At 37.0% G+C, this 26,015-nt stretch overlaps 3 protein-coding genes and 1 long non-coding RNA gene across 4 annotated transcripts; 1 reads left to right on the plus strand and 3 right to left on the minus strand.

Annotated features, from left to right (window-relative positions):
- The first annotated feature begins 312 nt into the window (after positions 1 to 312).
- Positions 313 to 1,119, plus strand: LOC124636397. The gene is made up of 2 exons (XR_006985126.1): positions 313 to 487; positions 855 to 1,119. It is a non-coding gene; the product is annotated as an uncharacterized LOC124636397 (long non-coding RNA).
- Positions 1,120 to 7,836: 6,717 nt separating this feature from the next.
- Positions 7,837 to 9,964, minus strand: LOC124636367 (brachyurin-like). The gene is made up of 5 exons (XM_047172436.1): positions 9,711 to 9,964; positions 9,358 to 9,625; positions 8,398 to 8,496; positions 8,131 to 8,324; positions 7,837 to 8,016 (listed from the first exon to the last, which is right to left on the minus strand). Exons 1-5 carry the CDS (start codon positions 9,930 to 9,932, stop codon positions 7,912 to 7,914), a joined length of 888 nt encoding a protein of 295 aa, XP_047028392.1. The 5' UTR covers positions 9,933 to 9,964; the 3' UTR covers positions 7,837 to 7,911.
- A 4,745-nt stretch (positions 9,965 to 14,709) lies between these two features.
- Positions 14,710 to 25,420, minus strand: LOC124636644. The gene is made up of 17 exons (XM_047172808.1): positions 25,159 to 25,420; positions 24,631 to 24,898; positions 24,440 to 24,538; positions 24,006 to 24,193; positions 23,546 to 23,646; positions 21,510 to 21,744; positions 21,041 to 21,308; positions 20,872 to 20,970; positions 20,606 to 20,799; positions 18,943 to 19,117; positions 17,993 to 18,091; positions 17,807 to 17,907; positions 16,045 to 16,290; positions 15,588 to 15,855; positions 15,292 to 15,390; positions 15,012 to 15,202; positions 14,710 to 14,850 (listed from the first exon to the last, which is right to left on the minus strand). The coding sequence occupies exons 1-17, from the start codon at positions 25,384 to 25,386 to the stop codon at positions 14,752 to 14,754; spliced, it is 2,958 nt and encodes a 985-aa protein (XP_047028764.1). The 5' UTR covers positions 25,387 to 25,420; the 3' UTR covers positions 14,710 to 14,751.
- On the minus strand, positions 20,123 to 21,780 carry LOC124636175 (brachyurin-like). Its single transcript, XM_047172118.1, has 5 exons — positions 21,510 to 21,780; positions 21,041 to 21,308; positions 20,872 to 20,970; positions 20,606 to 20,799; positions 20,123 to 20,270 (listed from the first exon to the last, which is right to left on the minus strand). The coding sequence occupies exons 1-5, from the start codon at positions 21,735 to 21,737 to the stop codon at positions 20,169 to 20,171; spliced, it is 891 nt and encodes a 296-aa protein (XP_047028074.1). The 5' UTR covers positions 21,738 to 21,780; the 3' UTR covers positions 20,123 to 20,168.
- Positions 25,421 to 26,015: the final 595 nt, after the last annotated feature.

Raw genomic sequence — 26,015 nt, forward strand, 5'->3', positions numbered from 1 at the left:
GTAGCTAATTGCAGCTATAACATCTAATTGATATTACGACGTCATTAATTAACAGGTTGACTCATCTAGCTAGTCTATCGACAAATATCACTGAACCTTGGATTTGAGCAGTCAGGTAAACCTATGAGTATAGGTACTTACCTATAAATATTGTAGGCACTTCTTTGATGTAGGTACCTATCTCACTCTCCGCTTTCGTATGGTCAAGCTACCATGCAGGTATGAGGTAAATGCAAAGACTATAAAACCACTTGACTGCGCATACAGTGCCCCGACGCTCGCCAAACATTATAGATTTAGCTCTTATAAGGCTACGATCCTAGTAAAAAGCTTTAGTTGTGACCAAGTCTATGACCTGCGTACACGCTAAATTATTGTGGATTTTATTAAGTAAAAAAGTTTAAAGATGCCTACATGCGCGGTGAAATGATGCGAGAAACAATCCAGGACATCTAGTTACAAAAAAGGATGGCATTACTTTTCATCGGTAGGTATCAGGACCAAAATTTGGCTTGATTTAATTATATTACGAAAATACCACAGGGGTCTATTTAAATTCGCGGTTGGTGAACCGCGCTCACGCTCGTTGATGTCTTTTGGGAAAGTCCCTTTCTTTCGTTAAGAAATTCCAATACGTCCATCTCTTTCTTGCCCTTTGTATTCCTATCGATGTTTGGGCTGTTACCGTTAAGGATGAAGTGGATATCGATAATAGTACATTTACATTAATTAAAAAATATGTTTAATTTGGCCAATGAGTTAATTAACTTTCCATAGCGACGTTGCAGACGGCTGTTCCTGGTGCCTCCACAAATTATTTTAATGTAATCGAAAAAAATATATTTTCATTTTAGATTTCCGAAGATTCCAGAAATAAAAGAGAAGTGGATGGACACTATCAATAGGGAAAATTGGTTTCCAACAAAGTGCAGCGTTGTTTGCTCAAGGCACTTCACCCCCGACTGTTTAGAATATTTAAAACAATTTTGACGTTTATTTAGTTCAGCGATTCTAACAATGTACCTATACTAAATTAATACATTTTAAGAATCAATAATTTTCTTGTACGGAGTTCTTTTTTGTAATAGACTGATTTTTATTAAATATTCTTCTAAGATTTTTATTGAGTATTTATTACTACGATGAAATACATTTTATCGATATTTTTATAATTAAAGAAAGCCATTCCTTGCTGGGCGTACTCGTGCAACTCGACCTTGAACTGATCAATAGTAGCCGCGAATTATGCCGCGTCCCCCGGCCCGCAGTGGTGAGTCGTGTTCTTAGAAGAAATTGGCGAGTGCGGTCTCTAGTTGTTATTTACTTTATGGGTAAATGACAATCCATGTAATTTCAACAGATCGTGTATCGGTAAATATCTAGGCTTAAAACCGCTCGAAAAAATAAAGTCCCTGAATACCTTACACATCAGAAGCAATGTATACAAACTTCTTGGTCACTCCCTACTTCTTCTTTTTATGTCATAAAACTTCCTGTCACGATGGGTTTCGTTTCTGTCAAATATTCTTGTCGCCCGCGCGGTATAAAAAATCTCCTAAAATGTCGCTAGAAGATAGCGGTCCGTTATTGCCCCGTACCAAGCAGACCCGTGGAATCAAGGACTTTACCAGCATGCGAGTGAAAGTGCGAAGGAAGCTTCCCGCTAGCCGGCCGGCATCGAGTGCCCCGTCGTTGGCAGATTCTTCTCCGTCCACTTCCCACTTCCCAGGTAAGTTTGCCTTTTTCACTCATTTAGAAGGTCATGGGGTTTCAACGGGGACTTCAACGGAGGTTGCAGCAACTTCTCCAGTGAGAACTGTTCACAATGTGATAAAGTTATGTAAAGTTACGTTAATCATAGGTACTTACATGAGGTGAAACAATATTTTTAATTTTCTCTATACCCAATTGTAACTTATTGTTAATGGTTGTTAGTTGTATGACAGATTACTTAGTAGTTGCTACGTGTAATATAACGAGAAGTTGGTTTTGACAATCATTTTATCAATACCAATCAATACTTGTTATGAATTACCTACTTATCTATGACAGAATTAAGCGCTTTGATGACGATTTTTTCGCGTCATTCATAAAGGTACAGTTACACATGCTAGTTAGTAGCATGCTTTTTAGTATGCTCATTAGCATACTAGTTTCGAGCATGCTCTGCACTTGTCTACATTTGCTAGATATAAGCATGCTACTTTTAAGTATGCTTCTGAAAGAGTATGCTCAAAGCAAACACTCCGGTACACATGACATTTTATAGCGTGCTACTGTCAGTTCAAACAAAACCATGGACAATCAAACAGCCATTCGTATGGAGTTGAATAGAATTATTCTTTTGGTAGCGTTGCAATGCGTCCAAAAACTTCTCTCAGATAGAAAGAAAAAAACAAGGAATAGGAAGATTTGGGTCCGTGATTGGCTGAGTAGAAGAGAAAAACTTGGAGCAAGTACTCGACTGTTAGTCGAAATGCGCGAAGAAGATATTAATGGTTACAAGAATCATTTGCGCATGTTACCGCATCAGTTTGACTGGTTACTATCTAAAATTGAAAGCGCTATAAAGAAACAAGATACACACATGCGAAATGCTATTCCACCAAAAGTGAAATTGGAAGTGACATTGAGGTATCTAGCAACTGGAGATTCGTTATACTCATTAGAAGCACTTCACAGAGTTGCAAGATCTACGATAGCTCTATTTTTACCTGAAGTCTGCGATGCAATATACAATACTCTGAAGGATTATATGCGGGTAAGTAAAGTAAACCAGTAATTATTAGTAAGATCAAGTATTTATTGTTTGTTTTAACAAAATTTATATTCTTTAACACGTTTATGCTTTAACACGTTTTCCATGCTTTGTTCAACAAATCTTCTTCGGGGACGGGAGAATCTGATTAATATTTATAAAGAAATGAGTTTTTTTTTAATGTCATTTTAGATCATTTTAGAGATTGAAAGAAAAAGAAAGAAAGAAAAATAAAAGTGTAAGTACTCATAGGAAAATTATCATTATAACAAATGTAATTTTTTTAGATAACTCCTCACTACTGAAATGAAGTTAATGAAATTTTCATAGATATATTGTATCGATATTTGTCAGTCAGTCGATTACACATCTCTACCAGTCTTTGGAAAACGTTTATAAAGTAAGCTAAGAACCAAAAAAAGAAACATAAATATGAATTCATTTCACAAGTATCTCTGCGATAACATGTTTTTTTTTTTTTAATAAAGGATTATATTTTTATATACAAACGATTTAATAATATTTAAAAACTATAACTTTTTCAACCAGATATTTATTGTAGCTGTCTTTAAAACGAAGTCGCTAATGTCGCAGGTATCACGCTGTATTTTTCGTACCTACTGTAGCATGCTCAATAAGCAAATCTGTTCACACACGCTATAAGCACGCCCCCTTCCACCCGCGCTGCAGGTAGCATGCCCAATAATCGCACGACCGTCGATTTTCGAGCAAACTCGAAACTAGCATGCTCATTATTAGCAATGTTTCGACACACGTACCACTAAGTAGCAATTGCTCAAAAGTAGCATGCTTTCGTGCTACTAACTAGCATGTGTAACTGTACCTTTAAGCTTTCTTTGATACCTAGGTATATACTTAGGTACCTACCTATTAAACTTATCTCAGCTCACGCTTGAAAGAGAAGGTAGCTAGGTAGGTACTTACTGCAACCTAAGCTAGATTATGAAAATCTGTTCAATGCCATAAAAGACTGATACGTAACAGATCAGCATAGTAGGTATTAGGTAAGTAGATAATGTACATACTTATGTATTTACGTCAAACTAAATTTAGCGAGCATTGATAGTGATTACTTAGGTATAACTGAAAAACAAACAGAATGCCGTACAACATAGAGTGCTTTTTAATATAGGTAGTACCTATTCTTTGATTCACTTTATGGCCCCATGCTATATGTGTAATACATACATACAAGAAAAATAAAGTCGTTCAAAGGAATTAATGGGCTGCTTCAGGACGAGCTTGGTACGAGCACTTCGCAGAACTTAACTCCCTAACATAGCTACAAATAGAACAACAATAAAGAGGTTTTAACGTATGGGTACTGCTTACGTCTGACTACAGCTTGCAAAACTCCAAAAATTAAAACACATTAAACTCAAATTAAGATATCTATCTATCCACGTCTCAGAATAGGCAGTACAGAAAATTTAATAAAGTAACGTTATTAAATAATGTTAAAGGAAGTCTAGAGTTCGTCTATTTCAGTCGCACTTATTGAAATTCCATATTGTTTCATCTCAATTTTCTACAGAACGCTAGTCGGAGCCGCATGCTACTGACATTTAATAAACTTGCACGCCAGATTATGGAGTTTACGGTGATACGTTTTTGTAGACTACGACTGAAGCGTTTTGGTACTTTGAGTTATAGTCCACACATGGTCTAGTTGGTTGGTTATCTCGTTTACAATTTAATGTTACAGAAGAAGTTATATTTATTACCTATAACTGTTTAATCTATTACACATTTTTTTAGGAAAAAAAAACTAGCAACATAAAAATAGCAAAGCTAAGCAGTTCACAGTTTACAGTACATAGTCCGGTCCTACTACTAAATGCGCTTACTCTACAGATAATGCAATTATACCATATAAATAATTACACCATTTTATTTTTAATTATGATTCTTGCATTATGTAATTATCGTATATTTATCATAATCCATTTTCTTTAGTTGCAATCTAAAAAGCATTAAAGAATAATCCCTGATATTAAAGAGTATTAATGTGTACGTGATATCGTATTAGTATCACTATTCAATCCGTTCTTATATATATAATTGCACAATTGGACGTAAATCAATCGTATCCTATTTATACATTATTCTTATAAAAAAATATTAACTTGCCTCTACGGTTTCAGACAGAGTAGCTTTTAAGAATTCTGATTTTACCAATTTCAAAGCATTTCTGCATTTTTAATACCCACTTTGCAATATTTTATAATTTAAAGTATTTTGATTTTTACATTATGAAAAGGGTATAATTTAGGCGGTCACCAAAAATATTTTTAAGACTCTAAGCTGAAGCACCAAATAAAATAAACAACTCCAAAAAAAATAAATTGACTTTATTAAAAGGGCACTAAAGTATATAATATTATGATCCAAAAAAAATAAAATAACATCAGAAAAATCGCAAATCTCGCACTCATATTATTTTTGGTTCCCAAAATGGATTAATGGTCACCAAATTCTATCCAACTAAAAGATTAATATTACCACCAAAAATCAAAGTTAGTGACGAAAACGAATCGCTGCAAAACCGACTCCACGTAGTCTTGTCTGCCCTACCCCTAGAGTGCAATTCGAAACCGCGTAGGCGCGGAGGGGCGAGGCGGCCTGCGAGCTGAGGCGCAGGTAGTTTTAAGGCTCGCCACTGCGGCTGAGGCTGGCCGGCGGAGCCGGCCAGCAAGCCGAAGCTGCGGTGGTGAGCGTGAAAACCATCTGCGACGATAAGCTCGCATGGGACCGCCGGAGCCCTGCAGCGCCGGAGCCGTGACAGAAGCCATGCTTGCTGCATGTTGCGTGCTTACATTTTAAACGCACTGAGTTACACACAAATTCATATAACAATAAATAAGCGACGTACATTTGGGAACCCTAGTATATTAATTGGTATTTGGGAAATATTCTAGCGATCGTTAGCTTTTTTAGTCTAACAAAAATGACCAAATTAGGAGTCATGGTATTACATAATTGGTAACATCTAAGTAGTGACAATATATAATATTTGGTCTAAAGTGTATTTTAAAGGCGTCCATATATTTTTTTAGTAGTCAATAATATGAAAAAATGGTTTTATCTAATAATATTTTTGGAAACGTTATTTGGTGACCATTTATCCATTTTGGTAACCGTTTAGAATTTTTTTGGTTGTAAAATAGGTACTTTTTTGGGTGGTGTTTAAACACAAGCCTTATGAAAATAAAACTTGGTATCTACATGCAAGTATCAAGTAATTTCCACCAGCATCTAGTTGAACGCGTATGCGTCAAGTTCATGGGCGGGCGCGAAGGCTTTCGTTGTCTACAATTTACTTAGGTACAACACGACGCGCCCTGCCTGTTTGACGTTTGATAAATAACTTGGTCATGATGAAGTGACAACATAACACAAAACTAAAAAAATGATGTTAAAATCGTTTTGGTAGGTAATAAGAATTAATTTGATTGGGTTTTTACTTGAACATACATATATTTCAGAACTGAAATCCAATTACTTAAGATAAGAATAATTATTTTACAGATGGTGAGCTAGCCTATTATGATCACAATATTCTATATAACGATCACATTTATACATTTTAAATGTGTCAGGATCGCCTCAGACCCAAACTACAAAATATTGATAAGGGGGATAGGTTCGATAACTGAATAGTTCAAATAACAAATGAAAACCTGTTAAATTTACTAAAAGCACAAAAATAGCAACCAACTAAATCTCATTTCTGTATGCGCCAATGTGCATAAAGGCACATTACTAAAGACAGTGTGCGACGCGGGTAATCAATTTAGTCTAGTCCAATGATTTTCTTTGAGAGGCTCCGACATCGACTCAGCATTAGTTGGCGATTAACCCCGGTGCGGCAATTATCACGGTAATTAAATTTACGCTGTGTTATGACTAATTTATTCCATAACAACAGCTCTCGACTCTACTAGACTTACTAGACTAAGAGTGCGCTTTTGGCAATCGCATTTTAATGTATTTGTAATCGTGATGGATATTTAATGATTAAAAATATATTAATCACATACATTATAAGATAAAGTGTAGTATCGGCTTACGATATAATTACTTAAATAGTCACCTATATGCGATATGATTGACGTTTTCTATACCTAAATCGTCATCATATTCTAGATTCCTCGCGTAACTTAAGTTCCATACTACTACATAGGTACCTATTATAAAACAAAGTCGCATTTTCTGTCCCTATATCCGTGTCTACGCTTAAATCTTCAAAAATACGCAAGCGATTTTCATGCGCTTTTTTAATAGATAGACTGATTGTAGAGGAAGGTTTACCTACATGTATATTAAAATCTATAAATTGTGGGGAAATACTGACATCCCCTGCGAAGCCGGGTATAAATTAAATTAAATATGATAGTATAAATAAAATTAAATATGAAGTAAATACGAAATTGGCATCATTTTAGCGGCCCTGGAAGTGTGACGTGGCAATGATGACGCCACGTCATACGCTGATTCTAATTGGCGTCGGTGTTCGGCGGCGTCGGGCCATGACTCGATTTGAGTTTCCTAGTGCTAACGAACGCGCTCACGAGGACTTTGTTTACAGGCTTCAGGTGTGTAACGCACGCCAAATTATTTATAGTTTTTAGGTCTAAAGGTCCAGATTTGAAAATATTTTGTTAGAAGTCAATGCAATGTAACTTGCTAACTGGGCAAACTTGGCCACGTATCCACTTATGTGCGTAGGTCTTTGGTGGAGGGAACCGCTCTGGGAAACTATAAAAATATACAATAAACACTTAACTGCGTAATTTAAACAAATACTTAGATTGGTATCTACATATTTTATCACAGGATATTTTATTCGTGTTACTCACTATTTGGCACCTATTAATTTTATTTGAGTAATTGCGTTTCTGACTGATAGCGATTAATTAGCTACCTTTACTGAGAATCAAATAAATTCATCAAAATAATCTATGTCGTTATTAAGATAATGTCAAAATATTGGAGTTTTTAGAAATATTCATCGAGAAACGATCTATCCAGTAAAAAGTAAGTAGAAAGAAAGTAACTTTAAATAAATAAGATATTTATTTAAATTGACGTATTTCAAAGTAGCTCTGTAGGCAAAATATTCTGCTGATATTTTAGAGCTGGCCGTTGATCCAGCTGATGTAAGAGGTGACTCTGGCGAAGGCAGCGGGAGATCCAACCTGGCAACCACGGGCAGATCCGAAGGAGGTGATACCGATCTGTAGGAAAGAAAAGAATGGGTGAGGCACAGAAAAAAACGAAAGATACCTATAACTTTAATTAGTAGCTGCACTTTGAACGGTAAATAAAAAAGTTTTTAATCGTCATCTTACCAAGAGTGGTCTGCTGTTCCTGGTGACGACAAGAGGACCGCCGGAGTCACCGCGGCAAGTGCTCCTGCCGTTGGCACCGCTGGTACAAATGTTGGAGTCCTGGATCAGGAGGGGGAATGAAGATCTGCACACAGCGTTGGTGATCACTGGCAGGTTGACGTGGCTCAGAGCCTGGTTGCTGGAGATGCTGCCGCCTGTTAAAAAATAGCGTTTTAAAATTGGAACCATAATTTCATGAATTGAAAGGCAATAAGAAGGATTCCTTACTGTCACTGGTGAGACCGAAGCCGGAGGCGAGGGCAGTTTCACCGGCGAAGTTCTCGTTGATCTGGCTGCCGCTGGGCAGAGCGATGATGGCAATGGTGTCTGTGAAACAAAATTAATTAAAGTCAGTATGAATGATATAATACTAGAAAGTTAAAGCATTGAAGAAATTGCTAGTAATTAATTAATAATTAATTATATAAATAAAGCTTTGTCACAAGATCAAAATTTGCATTTTTATTTTTCCAGCGTCATCATCCTCCGAGCCTTTTTCCCAATCATATTGGGGTCGGCTTCCAGTCTAACCGGATTCAGCTGAGTACTAGTGCTTTACAAGAAGCGACTGCCTATCTGACCTCCTCAACCCAGTTACCCGGGCAACCCGATACCCCTTGGTTAGACTGGTGTCAGACTTACTGGCTTCTGACTACTACCCGTAACGTCTGCTAAGGATGTTCAATGACAGCCGGGACCTACAGTTTAACGTGCCATCCGAAACACAGTCAATGGTGTCTAAGATATACTTAGAAAGTACATACAAACTTAGAAAAGTTGCATTGGTACTTGCCTGCCTGGGATCGAACCCGCGCCCTAAGGCGTCGTCCTAATTGGCAGCGATCGCGCGATGGCGCGATGCGTTTTTCATCTAAGACGTCGTCCTAATTGACAGCGATTGTACGATGACACGATGCGTTCTCGTCGTTCGATGAGTTCAAACATACAGATTTCATCAGAGTGTCCTATTTGAACCTCGCAAGTGAGATAGTGAGATCGTGAAATGAAAAACGCATCGCGCCATCGTGCGATCGCTGCCAATTAGGACGACGCCTTATACTTGAGAGGTTGTCCTTGAGAGGTCCTTTACCCACTAGGCCACATCCTATATTTTATTTTTCCAACGTGTGCTTTGATAAAAGTTGCAAATTCAACGTTAAATTCATCGGCTAAAATGTAGGTACTTACTTGAGGTGCCAACGTTGGTGCCCAATCTGATCACGGCAACATCGTTACGGATAAGGCTAGGAGTCCAGCTACCGTGCATGACAACATTGGATGTAGCGATTCTGGTACCACCGGAGAACAATGTGGTGGAACCAAGAACAACGGTGAATCTCCAGGCCTGGTTTTGGCCATCGAACCAGCAGTGAGCAGCGGTCAGTACGCGGGAAGCGCTGATCAGGGAGCCTCCGCAGACAGCCTGGCCACCTGACAAGTCGATGACGAGACCAGCCTGTACAGAAGAAAAATCGAAATTATTAATATCAAAGGGTACGAATCAATTTACGAGTAAGTTAACAGAGTAAGGCAAAGCTTACCTGGTAAGGGATCTGTCCGAGACTGGACAATGAACCACCGACAATCCTGCTAGCAGAGCTAGCTTCTTCAGCGTTGCGGATTTTCTCAGCTTCTGGAATACCGAATTTGGTGAGGTATCCCCAAGCGGTAATATCTTCCAGATCAATAGAATCCTCGAGGTGGACGTTCCTTGCGGAGGCCACCGCCGCGAGCGCCAGGAGTGTCAGTGCCACGAACTTCATTTTGCCGATATTGAAGAACTATTAAGTTAATAAACTCTCGCTCTTAACGTATTTATAGTACAGATTTCCGATTATTTTTAAGATTAAAACGTTAATAATGTGATATCATTTGTTTTATCAACAAAGACCTGGTACTTCAAATCCTGAGATTACGGAATAGGTGATTTGTATGTAGGTACATGCATTGTACCTACATAAAATTGATTGATTCCTTCCATTCTTAGCCTAGATTTTGGACAACATCGTTGATATCAGCTATTCAATACGTAAATGTATTTTTATAACAGAGAGGGGAAATCAATAGCTTATAATTATTCATTTACCTTCTTAAAATAGAATTTTCACACATTAAGTATCTACTGTGTTTTGACTAATCCAAGCTCGTGAATAAATGGAGAAATAACCCAATCTCATTTTTACCTTTTATTACTTATTCTTCTTTGATCTGAGACTTATTCATTACATAGGTAGGTACCTATTTTAGTTTCTTTTTGAATTAGTTAAATTGTATTTAAGTAGTAAGTGATAAAATTGACCAACAAAAATATGTTTAATACATGTATTGCTGGGTAATAAAAACAAATAAGTATACTAGGTTTGTTTACTATGAATAAATCTTGTAAGTCAAGGTTAAAGGTATCTTTCGTTTATACATCTTTACGGACTAGGTGATTCTATTTGCGAAGCTGAGTTGCTATGCCTAAAATGTAACAAATTAGGTAGTTATGTACATACATGCGCAAGTGCAAAGTTTGGCACAGCATGAATATACAAACATTAACGATAAGAGCTTATTTCAAAACATGAGTGTTAATTCGCTGATAAAACCAATACGAAAAGGTTTTTCCCAAATAATCATAAATACAGTGATACCTATTATTGATCAATGAAAATGTATTGATTAATTATATACCAACGACTAGCTGTTCTCCGCGGATTAACCTGAGTCTAACAGAAAATAAATTCTGCATCTGGCTATAAAGCCATGGCTTCTGCCAGTGAAAGTGGCGTTAAAATCGGTCCAGCAATAGCGGTGGATAGACAGTCAGAAATAAAATTGTTTTGATACATAAAATTGTAGCTCTTTGTCCGAGGTTTCACTCGCTCCCGTGGGAACTACTGCCCGTATGAGAAAAAATATAGCCCATGTTACTTAGGGATAATTTAGCTTTCCAACAATGAAAGAAATTTTTAAAGAAATCTGATCATGATTTTCAGTTTTGAGGATCCAAAATTGTATGAGTGTGATGTCCATGTTTACATCTAAGCCCTAATGCATCCCTGCGGGTTGTTCGAAAGAGATACCGCGGCCCTGATACATAAAAGGCCCATGACGGAATACGACGGTTTTTAGTCAGTAAGAGTCTGACACTCCCTCCCCGCTGCTAACCCACAGCGGAAGGGGTCATTTCATGATTTTGGACATCGTAAAAAAAAAAAAGAAAAGGCCCTAATGCATCCTTGCAAGCGGATTTTTTACTGCGAGCAGTCGCTCCAATTTTATTTATATAATAAGTAATATCTTTAAACACTTTTCCACGATGACTGGCACTTCAATCTAATAGCTTGAGTTAATATGTAATTAGATAGATAGATATATAGATAGTTAGATAGGTAAATAAAGATTACTTATTTCCTGTACTTGTTTTTCATGGTCCTGGCTAAGTAACAGCTTAGCCGTAGGGATCGACCGATCATAAGGTCAAGCAATGTTTGGCGAGGTCGATCCTTGGATGGGTGCCCATCTTGTCATGCCTGCTGTCATTTAAACATCTTAGGCAGTTGCTAAGGGTAGTCAGGAGCCAGAAAGTCTGACAACTAGCCTTACTAAGTGGTGTCGGATAACCTGTCTACTGGGTTTGGGGTTGTTGTGGAGGTCAGATAGGCAGTGACTCCATGTAAAACAAACTTAGCTTACTCTCAGCTGAAAGCCGATCCTAACACGGAAAAAGGCTAGGCAGATTATAATGATGTTGATGTCTTTTATTACAGTGTTGCTTTGCGTTTATTTCTTTAAGATTGGAAAGAATGAAAACCTTTTATATACGAGAAAAATCGGATATTTTATATACGATCGGAAAACTTAAAAGTTTGTCATAGTTAACATTAATTACTTGAAGGGAGGATACACTCTAAGAACTCCCCTATGTATTTCCTTATGTACACTCTATGAACTCTATGTATTTCCTTATGCACACTCTGTGAACTCCCCTATGTTTTGCCTTATATATGTTATGGACCAAGTGATAAATTGGACAGTATACATAATGCCCGGTCATTATGAATAATGCCCAATATGAGAGTGCAATTTGATAATAATTATTCAAACAATCAAATTGACCGGCCACTATACATATTGCCCGTGACCTTTTGGGCAAAGTAATACAAACATATTTAATTTCATATTTTTTATTGTTATTGACATTTAACTTAAAATAAACTAAATATAACACATCCCATATCAATTGACAGAGCATAGCAAAGTAAGCATGCAACATGCAGCAAGCATGGCTTCTGTCACGGCTCCGGCACTGCGGGTCCCCGGCGGTCCCATGCGAGCTTATCGTCGCAGATGGTTTTCACGCTCACCACCGCAGCTTCGGCTTGCTGGCCGGCTCGGCCGGCCAGCCTCAGCCGCGGCGGCGAGCGCTTCAACTACCTGCGCCTCAGCTCGCAGGCCGCCTCGCCCCTCCGTGCCTACGCGGTTTTGAATTGCACTCTAGGGGTAGGGCAGACAAGACTACGTGGAGTCGGTTTTGCAGCGATTCGTTTTCGTCACTAAGTTCAGTTTTTAATACAATGTTTTGAATCCAAATTAAATTCTACCATAAAAAAACGAGCCAAGAAAAATGAGATCAAGAAAAACGAGGCCGAGTTAGTAAATTAGATGACAATTGTCCAATTAATATTTTTTTGGCTAGACTTATAATTTCCCATTAAAATAGAACATATAATTTAAAACAATAATCATAAAATATGTAGCAAGTCACAGGATTTATTTATTAGAACAACTGCCACCCTCGCACCGCATAAAATATAGCTTTATTATCAAATTGCCCAACTATCATGTAGCAATATAATAATGCCCGTGCAATGTGATAAATAATGAAGTTAAGATAGTTATTAATCACTTGGCCCGATGAAGCTAGACATTATTCATAATGCTCGGGCATTATAAATAATGCCCGAATTAATCACATGGTCCATAACATATACACTCTATGAACTCCCCTATCTATTTCCTTATGTATACTCTATGAACACCCCTATGTATTTCCTTATGTACACTCTATGAACTCCCCTTTTTATTTCCTTATGTACATTTTATGAATTCTCCTATGTATTTCGGCGGCTGAAACCGAGTGGAACATTCAGTAATAATAAGACCTAAAGTTTGATGTTTATCTGTTCTGGTTTCTCTGTACCTACCTGTACGACTATTCTTATCGTTAAAATTATAGTCTAAAACCAAAGACTGTTATTGGGTCCCTATAATTAGGATTAGCACTATAGTTCGGCCATTCAGAGAATGCGTTCCTGACACGTCGCGATTGAACTGACGACGTAACTACATTCATTGATTATTGATATAATAATGTTGTTTTAATGCTCCTCAATTGTTAAAACGGTAAACAACCAGCAAAAATATTTTTATCGTAACTGCAACGCCATTGCAAAGTTACGTCGTCAGTTCAATCGCGACGTGTCAGGAACGCATTCTCTGAATGGCCGAACTATAATAGGTAGCATCATTTTCTATCTACCTAATCAGGACTAATATTGCACACTGTTTATCATGAACCATCAGGTTGTTATTGAGAGTTATTGAGTCAGTTGTTATTGAGTTCAAATTCAGTAACGACTTTTGTAATTATTTGGATGAAATCTACGAAACTTTGTACATCTGCTAAACTGCATCATCCTAATGATTGCGCTAAGGACATTCGACGCTTGGCCCCAATACATGTGCGTTCACTATATGCGATAAGTCTACAAAAACAATGTCCAGGAGAGCAATGTAGGCAGTAACTGTAGGACCGGTAAAACTACCTTCTACTCAAATGAAAAATCTTATAATTTAAGTTGTTTATTGGACGGGCTCGTTGGCAGGACTGACAATTTATTGCAAAACACTTACTCTTTTTTAATTAAATGAAAATAATTTCAATTGTAATCGTCGGATTACAATTGAAATTATCTACAGTATTAAATAATATAACCAATAAATAAAAACTATTATTATACAGCCTCTACAGTTATACCATTGAATGTTGAAATTAATGACGATTGTTAAATTAGGTATACAACATGTAACGTAATTAACACACCCTCAAACACCCTAATTAGAATATTATGTTATAATCAAAATACATACACTGAATTTTTAATTTAACATGTATATGCATTGTTATTTACTAAATTAGTTATACCAATTCTTGGAGAACTTTTTGGTCATACTACTACGCACGCAAATATCACGCCGCGCGCCGCTCGACTCGACACAACATAACGAAACTACGGAAAAAGCCGACAATACACGAAGTCTTATTACTTTGAGTTACGGTCTATTTGCATTTGTTTTGACTGTACAGGGTTAATATGACAATAATTTCCGTAGTTTTAATTATTTTTGGGATAAAAAATTACCTATATTCAAAATGATATATGAATGTAATGAATCGGTTCAGTAAATGATTCTGAACAAACTAATTTCAGGATGTGCGTTTATTAAGTTACATGTTGTATATTTCATAGACGGAACAATAAAAATGTTTAATGTATTTACAGTTTTAATAGATAATTTATTACATTAAACAGTTCAAAGGCGGTTGTTGATCCAGGTCATGAAAGAAGTTACTCTGGCGAATCCAGAGGGACTACTGCTTCCACACGCTCCTCCAAACGAAGAAATACCAATCTGTAATAAAGGGAGAAATTAGAAAATCATTAGGTACTCTGTATTTGATGTTTGTTTCAACTGCTTTGCTAGATAGCTTTTCGAGGTAAACTAACTCTCCCCTATGTGGAAAGTATACAAAATAGGTAAATACTGGTACTGGTGCATTAGGTCCTACTTACCAAGAGTGGTCTGTTGTTTCGGACAACAATAAGAGGACCACCGGAGTCACCACTGCAGATGCCCTTGTTACCAGCACCGCTGGTGCATACGTTAGAAGGTTGGATGATAGTGGGCCAAAGCGCGGCACACTCAGCATTGGGGATCACAGGTACGGCCACGAAGCTCAGCTGTTGATTAGCGGCTACTCCAGCTGTTTCGTCATATACATATATTTTAATTTGTAAACCCAAACTCTATTAAGTAAGAAATATAATATAATTATGAATAAAAATCACTTACACGATGGGGTAAACCCAAAACCTGATACAATCGCTGTGTCACCAACAAAGTTTTCATTGAGCTGATTTCCAGAAGGTAGAGCGATAGGAGCGAGGATGCCTGGTGACAAATTGTTAGAAAATTAATGTGAGTCACAATCATAAAAACTTTTGCATTTGACACGGTAGAAATACCTGTTAATTATGCAGCTTAACAATTACATATATAAATTTTTTTAACACAAAGCTAAGGGATTTTTGGGTTAAAGAAGTCCTTTTTCAAAATTTAAACTATTGTAATTTGTTTCCAATACTCACTGGAAGTGCTTACGGCCGATGGTAAGTTGATCATAGCTACGTCATTTAAGATGATAGAGGGTGTCCAATTCTCATGCAGAACGAAGTTAGTGGTAACAATTCTAGTACCACCGGTGAAAATAGTGACTGAGCCAAGCACGACATTAATTCTTGTCACGAATGCAACGCCATCATCCAAGTTATGAGCCGCGGTAAGAACTCTCGTTGGAGATACTAGAACAGCACTCGACAAAGAGACGCGATTTGGCAGCTCAACGAGGAGACCAACCTAAAAATTTAAAATATTATGAAAAATGTTATTGAAAACCAACGTAAATATTATGAAACATGACAATAACAATGCAGATACTGGTTAGACTTGAGATACATGAATAATTATACCACTCAAAGATAAAGGAAGAAACGTAAGTGAATCAGAAAATGATTAAAATTTCAAAATATCTTTGTAAACTCATACCTGATATGGGAATTGTCCAAGAAAAGCAAGAGAACCTCCGGCGATTCTGCTGGGATTACGTTGAGCTTCCTCCTCAGCTTTGCGAACTTTCTCAGCTAACGGAACCCCGATTCTGTCAATGTATCCATACGCGGTGTTCTTTTCTAAATCGATGACATCTTCGAGGGTGATATGCCTCGCGCAGGCAGCCGCTACTAGACACAACAGAGTCAATGCCGAGAACTTCATGTTGTCCCTGCTCGTAAACTAATAGTTAGAAAAATTATGGATGACACGTTTATATTGGTTATTCCATATAAGATGTGAATCCATGATAAGATTAATTGATTTGATAATGGTTTTAGAATATCCCAGGGTTTTCTGTAATCGTTATCTGAAATGTAGACAACATAAAAATAATTTCTTCAGTTACTTGAGGAATGATGATATCGTAACGACGATGCAAATTATCTTAATATCTATCTTCTATCTATATAAATAAAAATGAATTGTTGTTCGTTAGTCTGATTAAAACTCGAGAACGGCTGGGCCGATTGAGCTGATTTTGGTTTTAAAATGTTTGTCGTAGTCCAGGGTAGGTCTAAACGGTGAGCAAATAAGGAAAAAAAATAAAAAGTATTGTGTCGTGTGTTTGTGACTTACGGCCAGTTTCTTCATCAAAAGTTAAAGTTAAAGTAATGTCTAAAGTAAATGTAACGGTCAAATACGTTTTTTCAAGGCTAAAGTGACAGCAAAACTAATAGAAAAATTGAATTTGACCGTTACTTTTACTTTAGACATTACTTTGACTTTTACTTTTGATGAAGAAACTGGCCGTTACTAAATATGCCTCCAATAATTAGGCGATACGAATTTCGCCGGGTCAGCTAGTTTTTAATAAAAACTTCATGTAAAAATCAACGCAACGAGAACAAAACTAATGTCCTCTCCTACCTTACCTTACTCCTGCATTTTGCTATTAGTGTTGCTGAATACTCGATTGATTTACTTTACTCGCTGTCGGGTTAGGCTGTAGAGAATGCCAAGAATACTTAGTTGTAAAATAAACCCATACGTATATTACTATTTAAGTGATCCATGCAACAAATGTGAAACCTGCGAAAGAGCTTTGTTATGAGAAAAACCAAATATGTTACTTTCAGACAGCTTTATTCGTTTATCGATAAGCTTTCATTTATAGGTGGTTGCTGATCACAGGCAAGTCCACATGCCAGCACGTGGAAGATTAAAGGCACTCGGGTCACATAAATGTGCGTTTATTGAAAGCAAACAATCTACAAAAAATAACAGTACAACTATTGAAAGATGGAATGAATAACAATAGTTCCATTATTTATTTAATTAAAGGAATAAAAAAGAAAATATTTACAGTTTGACATGATCGTTTATTATGTCTACAGATAATTAAAGATGGTTGTTGATCCAGTTCATGAAATAAGTGACTCTGGCGAATCCAGAAGGATTATTGCTTCCACACGCTGCAAAAAACGAAGTAATACCAATCTGTAAAAAAGGCAGAAATTAGAAAATGATTAGTCTGTATTTGATGTTTGTTTCGACTGCTTTGCTAGACAGCTTAACTGTTTTGCTAGATAGCTTTTCGCGGTAAAATAACTCACCCCTTTGTGGAAAGTTAAAAAAATAAGTAAATATTAGTACAGGTCCTACTTACCAAGAGTGGTCTGTTGTTTCTGATAACAACAAGAGGACCACCGGAGTCACCATTGCAGATGCCCTTGTTGCCAGCACCGCTAGTTCATACGTTAGAAGGTTGGATGGTCGAGCCGAACACCTGAGCACACTCAGCATTGGGGATCACAGGCACATCCACGAAGCTCAGCTGATGATTAGCGGTTATGCCAGCTGTTTCATCATATACATATACTTTAATTTGTAAACCCAAACTCTATTAAGTAAAAATATAAGTATGATGACTAAAATCACTTACACGTTGGGGTTAATCCAAAACCTGATACAATTGCTGTGTCACCAACAAAGTTTTCATTAAGCTGATTTCCAGAAGGCAGAGCGATAGGAGCGAGGATGCCTGGTGACAAATTGTTAGAAAATTAATATGAGTCACAAACATAAAAGCTTTTGCATGTGACACGGTAGAAACGGCTATTAATTCTGTCGATTAATACTTACAGGTATAAAAAATGTTAACACAAACCTAAGGGATTTTTGGGTTAAAGAAGTCCTTTTTCAAAATTTAAAATATTGTAATTTGTTTCCAATACTCACTCGAACTGCTTACGGCCGATGGTAAGTTGATCATAGCTACGTCATTTAAAATGATGGAGGGTGTCCAATTATCATGCAGAACAAAGTTAGTGGTAACAATTCTAGTACCACCGGTGAAAATAGTGATTGACCCAAGCACGACATTAATTCTTGTCACGAATGCAACGCCATCGTCCAAGTTATGAGCCGCGGTAAGAACTCTCGTTGGAGATACTAGAACAGCACTCGACAAAGATAGACGATTTGGCAGCTCAACGAGAAGACCAACCTAAATAAAATATTAAAATATTATGAAAAATGATTATCAAAACAAACTTAAATATGAAATGTGACTATTTGTTGTTAATAACACTGCAGGTACTGTTTAGATTTGAGATGCATAAATAATTACCACGCAAGGAAAACGGAAGACGCGTACCCAAGTGAATCAGAAAATTAATTTAATTTAATATTGTGTTTGTGGTGTTTACCTTTAAGTGAGTGTTACACTTTAGTTTTGTTTGTTAATTTATAAGTATGCATCAGTGTAGGCATTGGTGAACCTAATAAATAAATAATTAAAATTTCAAAATACATATATTTTGTAAACTCGTTCCTAATATGGGAAATGTCCAAGAAAAGCAAGAGAACATCCGGCGATTCTGCTGGGATTACGTTGAGCTTCCTCCTCAGCTTTGCGAACTTTCTTAGCTAACGGAACCCCGATTCTGTCAATGTATCCATACGCGGTGTTCTTTTCTAAATCGATGACATCTTCGAGGGTGATATGCCTCGCGCAGGCAGCCGCTACTAGACACAACAGAGTCAATGCCGAGAACTTCACTGCTACCTATTACAGCAGCTATAATTTATCATAACAAAACTTCTTGGAAATACCAATATACAGCGAAATAAAATGTGTTCATAATACCTAATTAAACATACTTACTATAAAAAGTAATTTAGGGATTAATTTAGTTTTTAGTTGGTACCTACGATATACGTACGTATTTGTTCGAAATAATCACTTAAATTATTTTTATTAAAGTAAATGGTTTTTGTAATAAAACACAACCTTTCAATTGTTCTCTCGTGCATTTTTTTATTTTGCCATATTATTTTGATATCTTTACTATTTTAAATTACAGCTGTTTTAACTGCACAGTTACGGGAAATGGAGTGTTAGGAATTTATTTATTCAGCTTTGGAGCAATATTTAAGCGATAATTTATTGACTCTACACTATTCATCCACCCAATCTAAACCAGCCTATAATAGTGAAGAGTCTGTATTGGTTTCATGATTTTGATGTGGTCTGCAAACATGTAGAAGTTTGAATTCTGATAGCATAATGATGAAGATGTTGCACAGTATAGGGCCTAGGTGAGATCCTTGAGGAACGCAAGACATTATTGGAAAGGTATAACAATTGTGACCATTAATTACCTCTTTTGAATACCTAACTGCTAACAACGCATGTAACTACTTTAATAATCACCCCCCTGTATCCAAATGGTGTAACTTTGCCAGTAGGATGCTATGGTTAACCTTATCGAATGCGATACTAAAGTCTCTGTATATACAGATCTATAGTTGTTACTACTTCCTTATATACTTCGCCTTAAGTACTCCCTCTGAACTGCTCCTGTGTACTGCTTCATTTACTCCGTTACGTTCTATTCTTATGAACTGCTTTATGTACACGCCGTTATGCATAACCTGTATGTACCCTCTTACGTACTTTGTCTATGTACTACCCTTATTATGTGCGCCAGGCCCTATTTCCGTGCCATCGGCACGGAATTGAGTGGGAGTGGAAGGGTAAATTAAGTACATACATTAAAAAAACTGAAAATATGTTATATTTAAACAGTTTATTTGTTTAACGATAGGCGTTCATTTTAGAGATGGTTGTTGATCCAGTCCATATAGTAGGTGACTCTGGCAAAACCAGCGGGCATACTGCTTTCACAACTGAATGCTCCGAATGAAGTGATACCGATCTGTAGAGAAAGTAAATCGATGATTTAAAACGACGTGTCGACCCCCCGCAAACGGCAAACTTATGCGGCTGATAGTTTAATCGGGTTCTTGATCAGTATTACGATGGATGACAATTATTATAATTGCGTTCACATTACAAATATTAGATATCGGGTACCTAACCAATATCTTTAATCCGTCATAAAATATTTTGGTCAGCCGATACCCAATCCTTGTATACTTAGAGGTTTAGAAAGTAGCAAATAATAATTATTTTGATGAAACGTAAGTTCACGTTGAACAGAAGGTGAAAATTGTAGACAAAATGAGACACAAGTTTGAGTTAAATACTCACTAAGAGTGGGCTATTGTTCCTGACCACGGCCAGGGGGCCGCCGGAGTCACCGGTGCAGATATTCTTGTTTCCAACGCCGCTAGTGCATACGTTAGACTCGTGGATGATAGTGGGCCAGACAGCAGCACACTCAGCATTGGTCATCACAGGCAAGTCCACAAAGCTCAACTGTTGATTAGCAGGGATACCGCCAACTGTGTGATTATAACCAAAATATAATAAAGTGAGTAGTCATAAGAACTTCAATAGTAAACAATATTACTTACAGTCTGAAGTAAGTCCATAGCCAGATGCAATCGCAATGTCTCCAGCGAAATCCTCATTGAGTTGATTACCAGAAGGTAAAGCGATTGGAGCGAGGATATCTGGTGATAAATTGTTAAAATAAGTAACATGCATTTAAGGTAAAAGCAAAACGGTTACATTAATACTCACTAGATATACTGACGGCAGATGGTAAGTTGATCATAGCTACATCATTTCTGATGATAGAAGGTGTCCAATTTTCGTGTAAAATGAAATCAGATGAGACTAGTCTAGTGCCACCAGTGAATATAGTGATTGAGCCAAGCACGACATTGATTCTTGTCACGAACACTATGCCATCGTTCAAGTTGTGAGCCGCCGTAAGTACCCTTGTTGGAGACACTAGAACTGCACTGGACAACGAAGTACCCGTCGGCAGCTCAGTGAGAAGACCAACCTATGGGATCCACAAATCAATTTACAGTTAATATTGTTATAATGAAAATATTCATATTATTCATAGACGAAGACCGTTAGTTCATGTTAACTTGATGTTGATTTATTGGTAAGATTAGGTTAAAGATAAAGCAAGATAAGGAGGTTATCTACTCATATTTGTTAACCATGGTCACAGAGTTTTGGAAAGAGTGTTACTTACCTGGTACGGGAATTGTCCGAGAATAGCGTGAGAACCGCCAATGATCCTACTGGGATTACGGTGAGCTTCCTCCTCAGCTTTACGTACTTTCTCAGCTAACGGAATTCCGATTTTGCTGATGTATCCATAAGCAGTGTTCTTTTCTAAATCGATGACATCTTCGAGGGTGATATGCCTCGCGCAGGCAACCGCTGCTAGACACAACAGAGTCAATGCCGAGAACTTCATGTTATCGCTGCTCGTAAACCAATGATTAGAAAATTGGTGAATATCATATTTATATTCGTATTAAATGTGATGTGAAATCATGATAAGATTCAATTAATCTGATAATGGTTATTGTAGACCCTAGGGTTTGCTGTGATCGCTTTGCAAAATGTAGGTACCACAAAAATGTTTTCGCCAGTTCTCTGTAGGTACTTATGCGGCAAAATATTTATATCCGTAGGCAATATACACGTTTGTATTGGGTTAATTCTTGATAAGATTTAATTAACTTGATAATGTCATATTTGAAAATCTAAAACTATGAGAGTTTTAGATTATTGCTCATAAATGTTATTTGATGGTATCAGTGAAATATGCTAATAAGTGGTAAATCCGGTTACCTCTATGAATATATAAATAAAAAGAATATTATTAAGATTATTACTCAAATATTGTTATCAGGGAAATATACATACAACTAACATAGTGGTATATCCGGAATCCTCTAATAATAGGTACAATTAATGAGAATAGGTATCTTTTATCATAATTTTAAGATTAAGCGCTATCCGATAACATCTCCTCTGTTAATGCAATAATAAGCAAACCAGTGAAGTGACCTACTTGCAAGTACATACATATATTTATATTGCAGTCATATACGTGCAAGAACATAACACTGAGGTTTGGGCCTGGTGGGTCCCGCTGGAGTTTGCTGACCTCTTGCATCAACATTTATATAAAGCCTCTTGCAAACTTCCACTGGATATTTCTAAGGAATTGGGTTTATGGATTAAAGTCCTTATTTATAGAATTTATTTTCTTGTTTATCTGGCTAGTAAAAGCCTTTGATTATATAAATGTCTAGATGTAGCGTCAAGTGCGCGCAAGTGGTCAGATAGGCAGTCGCTTCTTGTAAAGCACTGGTACCTACTCAGCTGAATCCGGTTACACTGCAAGCCGACCCCAACATAGTTGGGAAAAAATCTCGGAAAATGATGATGATTGAATATATGATTTCATTTGTAAATTATAGTCATCAACGTAACATGTTAGTTTGTTAGAATTCCAAGTAATCCTAGATTTTTTGATTCCTAGATTAACTGAGTCGATTTAGCTACAACATACTAAGTACCGCCTGACTCTAATCTAATTTAATTAGGGTTTTTTTATGTATTAAAAAAAGTAACAACTAAATGAAGAGACACTAAAACCGAATAACACTACGTATACGTACATATAAACGTTAAAATTTAATTAGTTTATTTTTACATTATTTATGGGAGCTGGTAGCATTATTTACGTCGACGCGCAGCGTAAAACTGCACCTACGCACACATGTATAAAATTTTTTGCCTCATTGTCTTTGTTGTGATAGTAAGGCGACGCTCCATCTAGACATTCATACAATCAAAGGTCAAAGACTTAATGAGCGCATCCGGCCGTGCTCTCGCTGTGGCGGCATATTGGGCTGACATAGTGTAGTCTCAATAAATGACATGTCATCGACACGAAAGAAGAAGAAGAAGAAAGGTAAAAGCTTATGAAAGCAAAAATTGTAGACTACCGCAGTGCATCGAGGAAAGGTAGGTGTCGTATAAAGTCTCAGTTGACTGATTTAGTTTGGGTTATGGAAGAAAGAATAAACGTATTTTGGGCATCGCAGTACTCCAAATATGTCACAAGTCTTATATTCTACATCCAAAGCAGATTACCCCACGTTATAAAGAAAAACTAAATTACTTATTAATTATTTATTTACAGTCAATGTATGTCCGGCGTAGATTTACACATATCAAAATACATGGCCTGATGTTAATGATGAATTTTACAGGTGGCTGTTTATCCAGTTCATGAAGTAAGTGACTCGTGCATATCCTGAGGGAAATCCGCTTTCGCAACTGCCGGCCCCGAATGAAGTAATTCCAATCTAAAAAAGCAATTAAACAAAAAGTTAGAAAAAAATGGAATATTTGCCCAATCTCTAAGTATTTTAGGAAGTCTTTTTGATGTTTTTTGGGATGATTGTTTATTCTCTGTTTGGAGAACTTTGATATCCAACTGTGGTCGGTACGGGGTACCTGTATGTGTCACCATCTTGTTATGACAAGAGGTAGTCGAAATAAGAAAGTCTGACAAACAGCCTTACCAAGGGGCAGTCGCTCCATGAGAACACTGGTTTTTAGATGAATCAGGTTAAACTGGAAGCCGACCCCAAAGTGTTGGGAAAAGGCTGGTCAAATGATGAGTAGTATGCGAATTCACCTTAGAGAACAAAGATATACTTACTAAGAGTGGGCTGTTGTTCCTTACAACGGCGAGAGGACCGCCAGAGTCACCAGTGCAGATGCCTTTGTTACCAGCGCCACTGGTGCAAACGTTAGAAGGTTGGACGAACGAGCCGAAGACCTGAGCGCAGTCATCATTGCTGATCACGGGCAAGTCCACGTAAAGCAAATTTTCACTCGGGAACCCAACTACATAATCATAAAAAAATATTCCTTTACTATTGCAATCAAAATAAACGCAATCAAATAAACCTAATAAATATGAAATAATGTCAGCATTTGGCATCCAGAGAGGAAGATCAATATTGTCCCTCAATATTATACCCCATGGAGGCTACAGAATTGGCCCCGCATGAGTTTTTGTGACGAAATGAGAAGGCTTTTGTCGAGCAATACCAGTAGCAGTTTGGGTAAGGAAAAAAAATAAGTTCTTACCATCTGCACTTTTGCCATAACCAGATGCAATAGCTATGTCACCAGCGAAGTCTTCATTCAGCTGCTCACCAGTTGGCAGAGCGATTGGAGCGAGGATACCTGAAAATCGAAAGAAGAACAGTTTGAGTGTTCTACAACGCAGATAAATAAATTTATATTCAAATATTTATGAATTAACGTCTTATACTCACTTGAAGTAGTGACGGCAGAAGGTAAGTTGATCATAGCTACGTCATTTCTGATGGTAGCAGCGATGTAATTTTCATGGAGAACAAAGTCACTGCTAACCACTCGGGTGCCACCACTGAATAAGGTGACAGAGCCAAGAACGACGTTGATCCTTGTCACGAATGCTACAGCATCAGCCAAGTTGTGTGCTGCAGTAAGTACTCTCGTTGGAGATACTAGAACTGCACTGGCCACAGACATACCCATCGGTACTTCTGTTATTAGACCAACCTGGGGAAATAAAAGTACTTATTATAATAGCTTATTTGTGATAGCTTTAGGCATGTTTTTTGAAAAATAAGTTTATTATTATTATGTTTTTAGGGACCGTTTCTGAATTCCGTTTCTGTTTGGAATAAGTCCATTTAGATATTATTCTTTAAACTTGTATGATGATTATTGTTTCGTAATATATTAGTTGCATTTGAACCTAAATAGATACTAAGAACAACAATTTTATTGCATGTGCACTATAAAGTATATCTAGGTACCTGGTATGGGAATTGTCCAAGAATAGCGTGAGAACCACCAATGATCCTACTGGGATCACGTTGAGCTTCCTCCTCAGCTTTGCGGATCTTCTCAGCTAACGGAATTCCGACTCTTTCAATGTATCCATACGCGGTTCTTTGCTCAAAATCGATGACATCTTCGAGGGTGATATGCCTCGCGCTGGCAGCCGCTACTAGACACAACAGAGTCAATACCGAGAACTTCATGTTGTCACTGCTAAGTAAAATAAAATCTGTGATATCGATGTTTATAATTTATATAATAGAACTGTAACACGATAAGACATTTTCATTGATAATAATGTTTTCAACAATACCGCAGGGTTTTCCTATACATTATCTTTATCCATTTAACGTGTTATAAAAATCTCGGTATGATGGACGATAACTTATTCGAACGTGTTGTTTGTAGTAATGTTCCCAGATTGCTGTAAAGAAGAGTTTGACGGATTAATAAAGCATTTCTAAAAACTTGATTACCTTGTTTAAGAATAATCCCATTTGTGATATTTATAACACTTTTAAGGCTTATAATGTCACAAAACCCTCCAAAGATAACCAGTAAAGAGAAAAGCATTGTAAACATCTGCACCTTCAATGTCAAGTCATTGTCCACTGAACCTAAACTAATCGAGCTAAAAACCGCATTACAAGATATTAACCACGACATACTAGGTTTAAGCGAAGTGCGCCGATTTGGGGAGATAATCACCGAAGATCGAGACTACATTATGTATTACCTAGGTCAAACCAAGGGTCTATACGGCGTGGGTTTTCTAGTCAAGAAAAAATATAAAGAAAATATAAAGAGATTTATCGGAGTATCAGAGAGAGTC

Source organism: Helicoverpa zea, chromosome 14 (assembly GCF_022581195.2).
Source record: "Helicoverpa zea isolate HzStark_Cry1AcR chromosome 14, ilHelZeax1.1, whole genome shotgun sequence".
In the NCBI taxonomy this organism is placed as follows: Eukaryota; Metazoa; Arthropoda; class Insecta; order Lepidoptera; family Noctuidae; genus Helicoverpa; species Helicoverpa zea.

What these genes read in the sequence shown, in the direction of transcription:
- LOC124636367 (XM_047172436.1), bottom strand. Translation starts at nt 9,932, where the DNA reads ATGAAGTTCGTGGCACTGACACTCCTGGCGCTCGCGGCGGTGGCCTCC. An exon ending in CACCAACGTTGGCACCTCAA is followed by an intron (nt 8,497 to 9,357) that starts GTAAGTACCTAC and finishes TTTGTTTCACAG; the next exon opens with ACACCATTGCCATCATCGCT. An exon ending in CTTCGGTCTCACCAGTGACA is followed by an intron (nt 8,325 to 8,397) that starts GTAAGGAATCCT and finishes ATTTTTTAACAG; the next exon opens with GCGGCAGCATCTCCAGCAAC.
- LOC124636175 (XM_047172118.1), bottom strand. Translation starts at nt 21,737, where the DNA reads ATGAAGTTCTCGGCATTGACTCTGTTGTGTCTAGCAGCGGTTGCCTGC. An exon ending in TCGGACAATTCCCGTACCAG is followed by an intron (nt 21,309 to 21,509) that starts GTAAGTAACACT and finishes TGGATCCCATAG; the next exon opens with GTTGGTCTTCTCACTGAGCT. An exon ending in ATCTGCCGTCAGTATATCTA is followed by an intron (nt 20,971 to 21,040) that starts GTGAGTATTAAT and finishes ATTTATCACCAG; the next exon opens with ATATCCTCGCTCCAATCGCT.
- LOC124636644 (XM_047172808.1), bottom strand. Translation starts at nt 25,386, where the DNA reads ATGAAGTTCTCGGTATTGACTCTGTTGTGTCTAGTAGCGGCTGCCAGC. An exon ending in TGGATAAACAGCCACCTGTA is followed by an intron (nt 21,745 to 23,545) that starts AAATTCATCATT and finishes GTTTACGAGCAG; the next exon opens with CGATAACATGAAGTTCTCGG. An exon ending in GGAACAATAGCCCACTCTTA is followed by an intron (nt 19,118 to 20,605) that starts GTGAGTATTTAA and finishes CTGCTGTAATAG; the next exon opens with GTAGCAGTGAAGTTCTCGGC.